This window comes from Thermobia domestica, chromosome 2, assembly GCF_964235325.1.
Source record: "Thermobia domestica chromosome 2, izTheDome1.hap1.1, whole genome shotgun sequence".
NCBI classification, from domain to species: Eukaryota; Metazoa; Arthropoda; class Insecta; order Zygentoma; family Lepismatidae; genus Thermobia; species Thermobia domestica.
This window is the reverse complement of record NC_137455.1, coordinates 122,066,329-122,079,864: the sequence shown is the minus strand read 5'-3', so window position 1 is coordinate 122,079,864 and position 13,536 is coordinate 122,066,329. Positions and strand designations below refer to the sequence as shown.

General features: G+C 31.7%; 1 protein-coding gene across 1 annotated transcript in view; it reads right to left on the bottom strand.

Annotated features, from left to right (window-relative positions):
- The window catches only part of Rgl (Ral guanine nucleotide dissociation stimulator-like), a 225,841-nt gene that overhangs the window by 19,633 nt on the left and 192,672 nt on the right, over positions 1-13,536 (bottom strand). Inside the window, exons 10-12 of the mRNA XM_081745578.1 lie at positions 7,891-8,031; positions 2,420-2,604; positions 1,897-2,011 (exon numbers count right to left, since the gene is read on the bottom strand). Of these exons, the coding sequence (XP_081601704.1) occupies positions 1,897-2,011; positions 2,420-2,604; positions 7,891-8,031 (441 nt within the window). The remainder of the gene's footprint in view (positions 1-1,896; positions 2,012-2,419; positions 2,605-7,890; positions 8,032-13,536) is intronic.

Sequence of the window (13,536 nt, the reverse complement as noted above, 5' to 3'; positions counted from 1 at the left end):
TTGACCGCTAGAAATTTTCTACAACAATGGACGAAGCATGGATCTGCATAAGCGATTGTGATCAAGTTCGAGCCAACACCTACAAAAAGTGTTAATGAAACGGCAAACAGTTAGTGTAATTTTGTGCGTCAATGTTCAAGAAGTTTCTAGAAAGATACGGTTCTTATTGGCTTCTATTACAGAAGGAAGCTAAAGGTTCGTAAGGTTGAATAAAATTGTCAAAAATCAATATTGCTAATTACCAACATGTCCTATGACCAGTTTACACAGACGAAATACATCATTGTACGGCGATAACACTCCTTGTGTAGAACTGCACCAGGACAACACTTCAAATCATATGACCGAAGCCTTCTGCCGACGCATGATAGCAACAATCGGTATCCATGTTATTTCTTCGAGAATATTTCCACTAACTGAATTTAGGTTTCTGTAATGGTGCCTTTTATTACGTTGGTTTCGCATAGTAAATGGTTTATAGAAAGCTTGCAAGTAGGAGTGGGACAACACATCTCTGGTACAGTAGCCAGAAGGTCTGTTGCAGTGAAAACTGCAATGTCGAGCGATGGGCCATACCGGTAATCACCACATCGAGCATGCTTGACTGTGACGGGATGATGGGATATATATACTGTATATATATATATATATATATATATATATATATATATATATATATATATATATATATATATATAGGGTTAACGTCCCAAATTACGTACTGAGGCTACGAACACTTTGTTGATAATAATGATTGTTCGGATGGAAATGAATCAGCCTCTCTACGGATATCAACATGATATTATGAAATATGGACAGATATTAAACGTCGCAATTGTTTGAGATAAATGCAATTTTTGATTTCCATCTTCCAGTAGACTAGCCTTATTTTCAATTAAAATAAAATCTCATATCTATGTATACGTAATTCGAAACTTGGTCACTCCTAAATTGAACATTATGACTTGTTCTCTGCAAATGCAAACAGACGAAAAAGACATCAAAAAACATATTTTTGCACGTAAGGATCATAAAACGTGTAAATCTGTTGAAAGCAAAATTGCAAGACTTCCCGTCTATCATGTATCGAAAGTGAGGTAAAGTAACAAGCTAAAGTAACTAAAAGAACTTTGAAACAAAAATATAAATAGTTAGGAAAACAAAGAACACTGATAACAATGAAAATTATAACTTACAAAAAATATTGACTTACAATAATTTTAAATGCAATAATCCATCGCAAATTTGAAAGAAAATCAACGATCGTCATTGATATAAAGCTGCATTAAAGCTGAGAATCAACTGTATTTTCAAGAAAATCGATGAAAACAAATTATTCAGGCACTAAAAGATACGTGATTTATGACCAAACTCAATAACACGCTGCCTACTATAATCAAACTGATACTAAAACATATCCCAATAAGCCTTTGATTATGACACTAACAAGAGGACAATACACGCTATGATTAGTGGGGTAAAATGACTTAAAATTACTATTAACTCTTTAAACTTTAATTTTAAATATGTTAATTTTTTTTTTTTTTTTTTCACAGTTGTCACTTTTCCTTGTAAAATAACTAGCAAAGTTGGTATGATAAAATGTAAATAAATCGACAAAAGAAAACGAAATCTTGTTTTACTGAAAAACCGATATACAAAAAAGATCAACATTATTTACGGAAAAGGTGTTTGTAGCTCCAGAAGTATTTGTTGGTGGATATGCAATGCGATTCTAAATTCCAAGAACTGTAATCAACACAGTAATAAGTAAATATTTGTTCTTGGCTTTAGTCAATACTGTTTACATATTTAAACCCCTTATTGTTAACCTTCTATAAAGAAACTGAAAGTGAATTGAACATTAAAATAAGGCAATTGCTTTTCAATACCAACCTTTCTATCTAAGGAGTTGTGTGGTGAAGACGGTAGACTATCCAAATCGCAATAAAACTGACTACTTGAGCTGCTAGATGTGCTGGCAATCGAATCATTTTTCCGATGACCCAACCTAGATAAACAAAAATTAGGGCAAATTAGGGTTTATACAAATTTAAATAACTCAATACTTCCTACATACTATTGAAATATAAATAATATTTTAATTAACTGATAAAAATGTACATAGTATTCTAGCGAATCTTTACCTAGTATAACTTTGACATGAGATACAAGTGATAAAATAGATTAGAAACTGAACACATCACTTTTTCATTTATCACTTTAAGCGCATAATGCCAAAGTTAAAGAAAAATAAAAATATTTGTAAAAAGGCGGGAATTAAAATGCTAAACTATAATAATGAATAATATACTGTTCTCATAAATATTATAGCTAAACTGACGTTATAGCTCTGGAAAAAAAAAAAAAAACTTACGAAACTTAAGAAGATACCAGTAATTTTTATTCTCGTTCTTACCCTGCACGTTTTTTGTACTTGTGTTCTTTGGCTGTTCCTCCAGTAGATGGCCCAGATGGCTCTATTTGGCAAGACAATTCGTACGCTTCTCGGTCATCGAGTACGAGGATCGATTCAAACCATTTGTCAAACGCTGGATCAGCTGGGATGTTATATGCATTAGCTGCCCCTTGAAGTAGCTTAATCTATAAAGATAACCAAGAGATTAAAAAGGGAACTAAAAGGTATCTTCAAAATATATTTAAAAGCTATTATAATAGAGTATTAGCCTTAATAAATAATATTCATGAATAGGATTCATATCTATCAGTAAAGTGACTTTATTGTGATACAATTCTGTTTATGACAGCAAATACTTAACTTTGCATATTGAAAGTGTTAAAAAAAGACATATGTAATTTTAAAAAGTTTACATGAATGACATTTTCAGCCATTATTATAAAAACTTTCGGCACAGTACCGGTATTATATAATACTGTTAGCTTAATAGTCTATCTGTTTGTGATTAATAATATATATGAATCAGGAAATATTAAATTTGCCAATGTACAAAGTATTTACAAAAAAGTGCCTGATTGGAATAAAAGTGCAATACAAATGAAAACAGAAAGTTCTCAAGAAGCATAATTGGTAACACGCTCATTTTTCATTCACAAGGATCCAAGATGGGAGAACAGTTTTCCATTAGGCCACATGAAATAATCAGAGCACATGAAATAAATACATTTAAAAAAAAAATCAAGCATCGTTCTTTTTTTTTTTTTTTTTTTGTGTAAATTATTTTCTATCATTTTTTATTTGCGGCAATATACCATCAGGTAAGACATTATAAAAATGTATCAGGGTCTCTATTTCTAGACTGCACGGGAGAAGCAGTAAAAAAAAAAAAAAAAAAGTTTTCAGGAGGCGCTTTTATTTTACCAAGCATAAGTATGAATCACTTATACTAACAGTACCAAGACACGATTATTCAACTTATGTTTAGAATTGACTTATACCAAGTTAACTGGAGGTGGAGCACGACACACAGATCTCCAATTTTGACTTATCTCATTTTGGCCAATTTCTGACTTTTCTCCCGTCCAGTCTAGATTTAAAACCCCATCATCTTACTATTTGTCTGGTGTAGTAGAGAAAATCCGAAGAAAAATCTCCCTCAATATACAGGGTGTCCCATGAGGAGATCACATCCCTCTAGTAATTCTACAGAGGTGAGACATAACACATTTGAATGTTGATGGAGTGGCCTTTCCAACTGTATACAGTACGTTGTAGTGTTGTCTTTGGAAGACAAGTACTCGGCGACAGCATTGCCATCTAATCTCCTAAAATAATCCTGTAAAGGGAAACCTCAAAGGATGCCATCTAATTTTCTTCAATAATATCCTTTCCAAAAACACACTACCACATGCTGCAAACCGGTAGAAAGACCTCTCCAAAAACGTGTCTCACCTATGTAGAATAACTATAGGATGAGCAATACATACTTTCGCTCAACATACTGTGAAAAACGGTTAACAATATGTAGCTCTCAAACTATTGAAAATAGGACAAATGGTCACAGATTTTTTTTTTTTGTTTGTTTGTTAGAATAACCTTCTCTATCACCTACCAAGGGACGCGATTTCATTTTGGGACACCTTGTATTCCAGTCGTATATGGTCTTCTTATCTATCACACTGAGTTCACGTATTCAATATATCATAAAACTGCACATAAATATTCCACCTGTATTTTGTTGGTAGTTTATCCGATTCTATGCCCATAATGAGACTACTTTCCAATTATATTGTATTGTCGTAACACATTCAACAGTTAGCTTTAAAGATACCAAATTATTATATCTTGCTTCTATATGGCTCACGACATTCCATGTTGTGTGCTACTTCTTTCTTTTCTTATTTTCAATATTTGTTAGATGCTGATTTTTTAAATTGCGGCTAAAAATCCAAATCGGCTGTACTTTATTTTATTTTATTCTATTTTTAGTTGGATTGCATTGTCAGTATTGACGGTAGATTTACTTTCTATTAACACATTCGATACCAAATTGCTATGTCCCATAACTGGAGATTGTCCAAATTATGAATTCTGCTAAGTCTTTATTATACTAGGTTATAAATGTATCTACTTGCCATTTGTAAAATTAGTATAATATATTTTAACTTAATCGCACTTCCAATATATATTAGATTAATTTATACACTTGTTGGTAGATGATTTGATACCTTGTGGTGATTAAAGTTTTAAACATATATGTAAATTGACTTATTTTTATTGAAATTCTCTCTCTCTCTCACACACACACACAATACATACACAAAAAAATAATTGAGATATCATCAATCTAAACTATTTTTGTTTTCACAATTAGTTGTCTTGATAAGTGAGGCCACAACATGTCTAATAGCTGTTTCTTTCCCAGCGATGTCTATACCGTAGATTTCGCCTGTAAGGCAATTTTATTCTTTAGTTATTTCTACATTTGATCATCTGATTGTTTTGTAATCCTCAGTTTCATGATTATGGTATATATTTATACATCTTACTTTGTTGCTTATAAAGTAGTATACACGATTCTCTCCCTGTACTGAAGAATATTTAAACCTGACTTTCCTTTAGATACCACTTTGTTTCAGCTTTATTATTGTTATTTAATAATTCTTGAGAGGAGGTAAGCTGTTTCATATTTAACCTCTTGAGATGATTTTATCCTTAAAAAGCATCCACTGTATTCCTATTTTTAAAGTTTCAAGATTCTCCAGAGATTGTTTAAGGAAAATTATGATTTTCATTTTGTTGTTTAAATTCTACTCTTGTTGTCAATACGGTAGGCTATCGTTAGAATTTACATTAGTTACATTACTAGTAACTTTTACATCAGTTACTTTATGTCCTCTTCCCGAAGAAGACTGTACTATCTGATTAGAGGTACTTTTCCTTGAATGTAGTATTTGATGTGAAGCTTTATCTTGCATTACTATATATGAGTATAATTGTGATCCTTTTTTATTTCAATTTTTGCTAGTACCAAGGGATTCGAGTAAGATCTGTTTTCTTGAATTTTTCCTTTCAGAGAACTAATTTCATTAATGACATATGTTGTTTTGCCATGATTTCCATTATTTTCTTTTGTCGGATTCTTTTAGGACAATTGGTAAAATCAGGTAATGTCATAACTCACAGTGTAAGCATTTTATTTCATTATTGCAGTGTTCAATTTCATGTGAATTTCCACAGCTTTTACGTATTTTTATTTTGAGTTTACACAAACTATAAAACTGGTCGTAATCAGAACATCCTTGTTTACATTGTTATACAGACGAAATGAAAGTTTCCATCGATACTGCAAAGTAATTTAATTACGGTAATTTAATTTAATTTCCTTCGCAATAATTGTGAATTAAATGTCAGTATAACTGAACTAGTGGGAAGTTTGATGTTATTTTGGTCTATACGAAAGATTCTAACTTGATGTAACCAGATGTAACTTGAGAATCAGATTTTATATCCTGTAAAACATCGCCCACTGAAATATCAGTATCTACCTCTTTGATAAATGCTAGTTGCAAACAGCAAGTAATGTGGGATATATGATTCACAATTATTATTTTCTATTATTTTATTAGTTACATTCTACTCAGAGATTCTTATCTATTATAGCTAGATTTAAGATCCCTGGGATTTCAGTGAGGTATAGTTTTCTACTTATTCTCATCGAAGGTTTTTTTTTTTCTATCTTCTGTTTCTGATTTTATTTCAAATCGTTCAGTTTACCGTCCCATGATTATGCCCTTTAGCTAAGGGAGACATGTAATTAAGGCAAGTGAATAATGATGGAAGAACGGTGGAATAAGAATGTGGGTGGCAACGGGAGTGCCCTGAAAAACACACGAACACAATATTGTCCACCACGAACCTGCTTGGCCGAGGATCAAACCAGGAACTCCACTCACCAGAGGTAAGAGCTCTACCACTGAGCTACGATGCCTTCTATTTCTGGTTTTAAATACACAATATATATGGTGCTACATGACTCTTTTTTTTCTATTTGCTGATGTTCCGGATTACCATTTAACTTATCTTGAAATTTATTGATTCTTAAATTCTCTAAAACCTGATCCTTATTTGTTGTCAGGCCATTGTTAAGTATAGAGATATTATCAGTATTTCTACCCTCTGAAAACCTGATCCTTTGAAATTCCATAGTGTCAGGTTGAATGTCACGTGTTTTCAATTCTGTACCATCAATGTTGTCACTTAAATCATATTTTTTTACTTTATGCCTTAACAAAAGACATCATTGGCGTTGGTTTAGTAAGTAAAGGTAAAATGAGCCTTAGAAATAAATATATAGGATAAATCTCATCTGGACATTAATTGTGAATACTTATTTCGAGAAAAAAAACTTCAGAGATTGTCCAGCACTAACACCACTATCACGGAGAACATGAAACCACACAACTTTTGTCCACAGTTTTGAAAACGGGAAACTCACAAACATAAAACTGTTTATGTGACCAGCAGGATCCATTTTCTTACATTATTTCTTAATACATTGATCAAGTACCTTTTAATATCATTTTATTATTGTTTGAATTTTAGAAGTGATAACAATCTTTTGCGTATCAGACGCCATGATTACCGAAAAGCTTATTTCTTTCTTTCTTAACCTTAATATCTTTTGGTGCAGGCTTATATCCCAGTCAACGGTATTGCTGAGTTATTATAAATAATCGTTTTTAATTGATGGAATATACTTCTAGATAATCGAACAGAACCAGAAAACTCCATAATCAGCAGATAACGCAAATTCAGTTTAATAAATTGTTATCGTGGACATCCCTACTGTTTTAATTTACTTATTTTCCAGACTTTACTTGGAAGTTTGTCATTCTCTGTATCATTTTACCATGGAGCGTAAATCTATATAACTGTTTATTAACAACTCAATTTATTTTTGTTTTTCTGAAAATACTATATAGACAATCGAAAGAGTCCGCAATTTATTTTGGTAGGTTGTCCGACACAGAAACTATAACTCATCCTTTGGGAGGTCAGACAACTCGACTGTATGGCCAAGTAGATATTTCAATCCATCGCCGTATGTTTTAAATTTCTAGGTCACAAATATCTTTCAAATTACACCGCAATATTAAACATTCCGTGTTCCACCGGATCCGAAAATAAAACCCTGTGCCACCCACGCTATATATATGCCTCCACAGCAGAACTCTTATATGTACAAGAGTCTTTTATTTTACCGTACACATGTTTCGTTTTATCTATTATACGTTTATCTTTTATTAGTGCTAGAAAGCAAGTAATATGAAAAATTAAGAACAATTGTCTATAGCGTTACTTTCACGAACTACGTATATATATATAACGTCGAAATAATTCTTTATATCTTCTGGCTATATTCTAACGTAATATAATTTCTGAATTAGTTGCTCTTTCAGCTAACTAACCTGAGCCAACACTTCGAATTCTTTCCTCCTTTTATCAAAGTTGATGAGACAATCTCCCACCATGTCCGGAATAGCTGTGTCAATCATTGTCAGATCTGTGAGAAATGTTCCCAGATAAGGAATTGTGCCATGACTAATTGTCTGTAAGGATTAGAAAATATAAACATCATTATTTTGAAGAAACAAAAACAAGTGCTAAATTCAAGTTAGATTAATCTAGTAAAAAGACTCAAATGCCTAAAAATCTCAATGTATCTTAAACAATAAAATTTCATTTTACTGTCAAAGGGTAAAATATTACCATTAAAGTTTCAAAATTCAAAAGAAAATTATCATGATGATGATTTGTACGGAAACGTTGCTAAAGCCTTGTATTTATTAATATAAGAATAAAATTACCAATCAGGGTTATCAAAATATTTAAGGAAAACTAACTACACCATAAATAAACAAGGTAAAAATCCTGCATAAGGTTGCTTCGCCAATTGAAAGATCAATTTATGAACCTTATTTCACTAGAATTAAGGAACCCAAATTAAATCAAGATAGAGGCATCTTGGACAATCGACGGATAATATTATAAACACAAGTTCATTTGAAGGCTTCTAGATTTACTGTAACATTCAATATAGAGACATGTACATTCTACAGATTCAGGACAAAAATTGCAGTTAAGAAGAACATTCTAAGATAATCACAAAAGCAGTCGAGTTTTCTTGCTAGAAACAATCAGCCCAGACGCTTCAGGGCCATTAGAAGTTGATATATAGGGTGTAAAGTCAAACGAACTAAAAGGTTATTAAACTCTCATTACATTCTCATATTATATTACGAGGGCGTGCAGTTAATAATGAAAACTTTTAACATTTTGTTAAAGCATTATTTATTATTCAAACCATTATAACACTGAAAAATTGTTATTTCATTTCTTTGATCATATTTATTGGTTTAATATAGGTAAATAACAAAACAAGTGATTATACGTTAAATGTTTCAGTGAAATAAATATAATTTAACAATGCCCAAAAGCACCGATAAAACACTTTTCGCCTCACAAACCTATACAGTAAGGGGTATCCCCCCCAATAATTATAACTCAAAGGGTCTTACTCTTTCATTAGCTTTAAGAGGAGGTGCCTCAATTTTCAAAATATAAATTTATTCAAAAAAAAAAAAAAATAGCAACGTGTAAATATTTTCTTTTTAAAATATATATAAAGTGCACAAAAGATGCGACTTATCCGTCAGCTTCTCAAAAAGGAATTTATTAGCAGGAACAAGATGTGACAAAAACAGTAAGGTAAAAATAGATTTAATGTGGCTGTTCCATTACAGTTAATAATTAATTAACTAATTTTTACTTCATGATCGGCAATTAAAACATCTTTAGTACGCTAAATATCTTATAGATTTAAATCTTGTTTCACATTATTGCCGTTTCACATCCATTCCCAGCCAACATTTCAAATATGTAGGTGCCTATACCCATCTTTTTTGTACATTATCCCAGTTTTATTGAAACTTTGGAATGACAATTTACTTTATTGCCTTCTTATAACCAAACCTTTAATAAAAGTTACTTTTTTTAAATATCAGATTGTCTAAAAAGTAATGAGCCTTCAGAGGTCAAAATTGAGAACTTATTTATTGTAATTTGAAATAATATTATGAAACCAAATATACACCATTTTGTTCGATGACCTTTTGACATTTTTCCGGTAACACCATAATTTCGTCAACATAGAACTTCTGTAGTTATGGTTAAAAATAAAAAAAAAAAAAAAAAAAAAAGGTTTTACAGACTTCTTTTCAAACTAACATAACAGCATTCAGAAAGTTCTACAGAGACCGAAACAAATTATAATCTGACGATGGCAGGTTTGGACTATACGTAGGTGAATTAAAACCTCCCAGTCAAGATATCTTCATTTCTACGGATCCTGAAAGATGTATACGGTTTGGCGTTGTCAGCGTACATAACACTCTTTCTGTTGACCAGTTCCAGTCCGAACCTATTGTTCTGCCCGGTGGCAGCAACTTGTTATGCACGATGCCCTTCCAATCCCACCAAACGCCCAGCATAGCCTTCTTCGACGTCAGTGGGGGTATGGAGCTTCTTCTCTCTTTTCGGCACGGTCTTTCATGCAGATTGCTGTCGTAGGTTATAGTCGTGATCAACGTCTTCTGAAACGGCTCGAGTTTGTTTGTCATGTCATGCTGGTCTTGCTCAACTTTTACCAGGATATCATCCAATTTTGTTGTGCTTGGTCGCCCACTGCATGGTTCATTTTGAACATCGAAATTTCCAGAATGAAAGCGACTGAACCATCTTTTGGATTTACTTTTGATAACGTATTTTGCCCATAAACAGCAAAAATTTCTTCACGGGCTTGAACAGCATCTGCGCTTTTATCGAGAAAAAAAATGTAAAATGTGGCGCAATTTTGTGGAAAGTTTACTCATTTTCACTTCGCAATACTTTACGTCTGATTATGAGGAATCCAACACTTTGTTCACATCTACAAGCTTCAACTATCAGCTGTAAAATGACGTTAGGTCTGAAATGCTGCAATTTATATGCCTTGAGATATAGGATACTAACGCCATCTCGTGCACAAAAAAAAGGCTCCAATACTTTTCAGACTACCTGATATGCATCTTTCCCAACCTAATTTTTATTTTCCAATATGTTCGTTAAACTAGTTTAAATTCAGGGTTGGAAGAAATGTATTATCCATCGTCCAAGCTTTCCGCAATGCGAAACTAAATAAATAAATAAAATAGATATAGAAAGTGTGTAGATTTACTTTATACGACTGGGAATCAAATTTAAGTTTTATTGAAATTAGGCTAGGTTTAGTTAGGAAAATTACATTATTTTATTACTAGCATCAGAAATATGAGCACAAAAAGAAATTACACAAATAAAACATATTTAAAGTAGGAAAATACACATCGTTTCAGAGAAATTCTTGGGTCAATTCTCTCTCAACGTTTGAATGATAGTAATAAATATACTACTACTGAAAAAAACATAAAGCGTTGCACGTTTTTGTTACGTTTGACAACCACAAACATTAATCGCTAATCGGATTATTACTTTTCTGATATGGTTTCGATAACCAGTCCTGTTGCCATCAACTGGCATACACTAATTGAAGAATAATGGGTTCATAAAGATTGTTAAATGTTATTTTTAATGTATTATTATAATTACTAATTCCTCTTAAAATAAATCACTAATGATAACAATCATTTCCTTACAATTGGTGATCACCTGAACACCTATACATACTAGCTCAAAATTTGGAGGCAACAGTTGTGCATAAATAAAACAATTTTAGTTACAACTAAACGCTATGTACAATACAAAGAAGTGAAATATTTTAAATTGTAAATAACATGAGTGAACATGTAATGCCCCGCTATTGTGCATCAGCACCACATTACAGGTATACTAAATTTTCTATGTGGCAATGTAGACATCGGCGAATCAGAAGATATAATTCTTAATTAAAATGTTTTCTAACCGTATTTAATAAATAAACAAAATATACTAATATGTAAATTCTTTGAAATGGTTCAAGAATTCATAAGTGGAAAGTGATTGAAGAATATAGGTAACGAAAAATCATTTGAGAAGTGCTGAAAAGGAATTAAATACCGCAGGTAATTTTAGTAAATAGAGAAAAGTCAGTTTTGTGGAGTAGTAGTAATGAAATACAAAATGCAGCACTAATTTAAAATTTAGGTCGGGAGAGACTTCCCTCTCCCTTTTCTCCGCAAATATGCTGCCACGATTAATATAAATGGAGTGATTGAATATAAAAATTATTTAAAGTCAAACAATTTTCCAAATCTTCATGTATTTAAGTTTCATTATTTGGATTTTATTACTGCAAATTTTACATTAAACATTCATATCAACTTAATGCTTGCATTGTTTTCTGTAATAACAGATGATTTACAACACAAAAATAATATCAAACTAATATACGTGTTTTAATCCAGAAGTTGTTATTATTAATTTTAATGGAGTACATTAATCCGCCCAAAAGTTGCTTATGCTATTTAATATTAAACAGAGGTATTAAAGAGTAAGACAATATAAACGAAAGATATATAATGAATAAAAGATTTATATGTATATGAGTAAGAAAATAAATAATACAATGAATAATTATGATGATGATGAATATTTAAGACGAAAAAGAGAAATATTATTTATAATGTGGCGGAAAGGAATATTAGTTTTACAAATAATAATAATAATAATAATAATAATAATAATAATAATAATAATAATAATAATAATAATAATAATAATAATAATAATAATAATAAATATTATAGATGAGATGGAATGTGTGTATATAAAAAAGTCACGGAAATATTGAAGTATACGGAATTCTGTTATTATTTTATGTAGAGTATTTTGCAATGAACGATATAACAGCTGCATATGTATCGCATTTTTATTTGTTTTATATTTGTCTTGGATTTAAACCATGTGCCTAAATTTTGAATTAGAATATAAATGATTGTTTTGTGAATATGTATTTTTCATTTATTCTAATGTACAATAACTTCATATTATGCGATTTTATCCAAATTTGAATCTGAAGACCTTCTGATTAGATTTCCCACGTGACTTCATGCAAGGATGGCGACTCCGCTGACCAGGGCCAAATTAATACACGTTAACATAAGACCAGAAGTATTGCCATATTCCTAATCATCACATCTCAAGATTACTGTTTATTACAAGAATTTGGTTTCCACATTCAAGAGCATTTCAAACAGTTGTGCCTAAGGTTGTTTCAACTACGTGTAACTGTTAATTCTAAGTATTGATGTACAATACCCCGGTACATCAACTATTTATTGATTTTAGGAAGGCGTACGACTCGGTTAGGAGAGAAACATTATACAACGTTTTTACAGAACTTGGAATACCGAGAAAGCTAATTAGATTAATTAAGATATGTTTAAATGAATCCCAAAGTAAAGTCCGGGTAGGAAAATTTTCATCCACGAGCTTTCACGTCGAAAATGGCCTGAAACAAGGAGATGCGTTGTCGCCATTGTTATTCAACTTTGTTCTGGAATACGCTATAAGGAAAATCAAAGATAGCACCCAGGTCCTAGAGTTGAACAGTATTCACCAGGTTATGGCATACGCTGATGATGTAAATTTAATAGGGATGATAGAAGAGCAATAGAAAGAAATGCAGAGATCTTATTAAGCGCTTGCAGGGACATGGGTTTAGAAGTAAATGCAAAGAAAACTAAATACATGGGAGTGCGTCGGGACCGTAATATGAATGCGTTAAAATATTAAATAATACTTTTGATAAAGTGGATACTTTCAAACATCTACGATCAGTATTAACAGACGAAAATCATATTCACGAAGAAATTAAATGTCGACTAAAAGCAGGGAGTTCGTGTTACTATTCGGTTCAAAATCTCTTGTCGTCGCGAATTCTGTCGAGGAATTTGAAGCTTAAATTATACGAAACGATAATCATGCCTGTTGTTCTGTATGATTGCGAAACATGGTGTCGCTTACTCTGAGGGAAGAACATAGACTGAAAGTATTTGAGAACAAGATGCTGAGACGAATATTCGGACCCAAGAGGAACG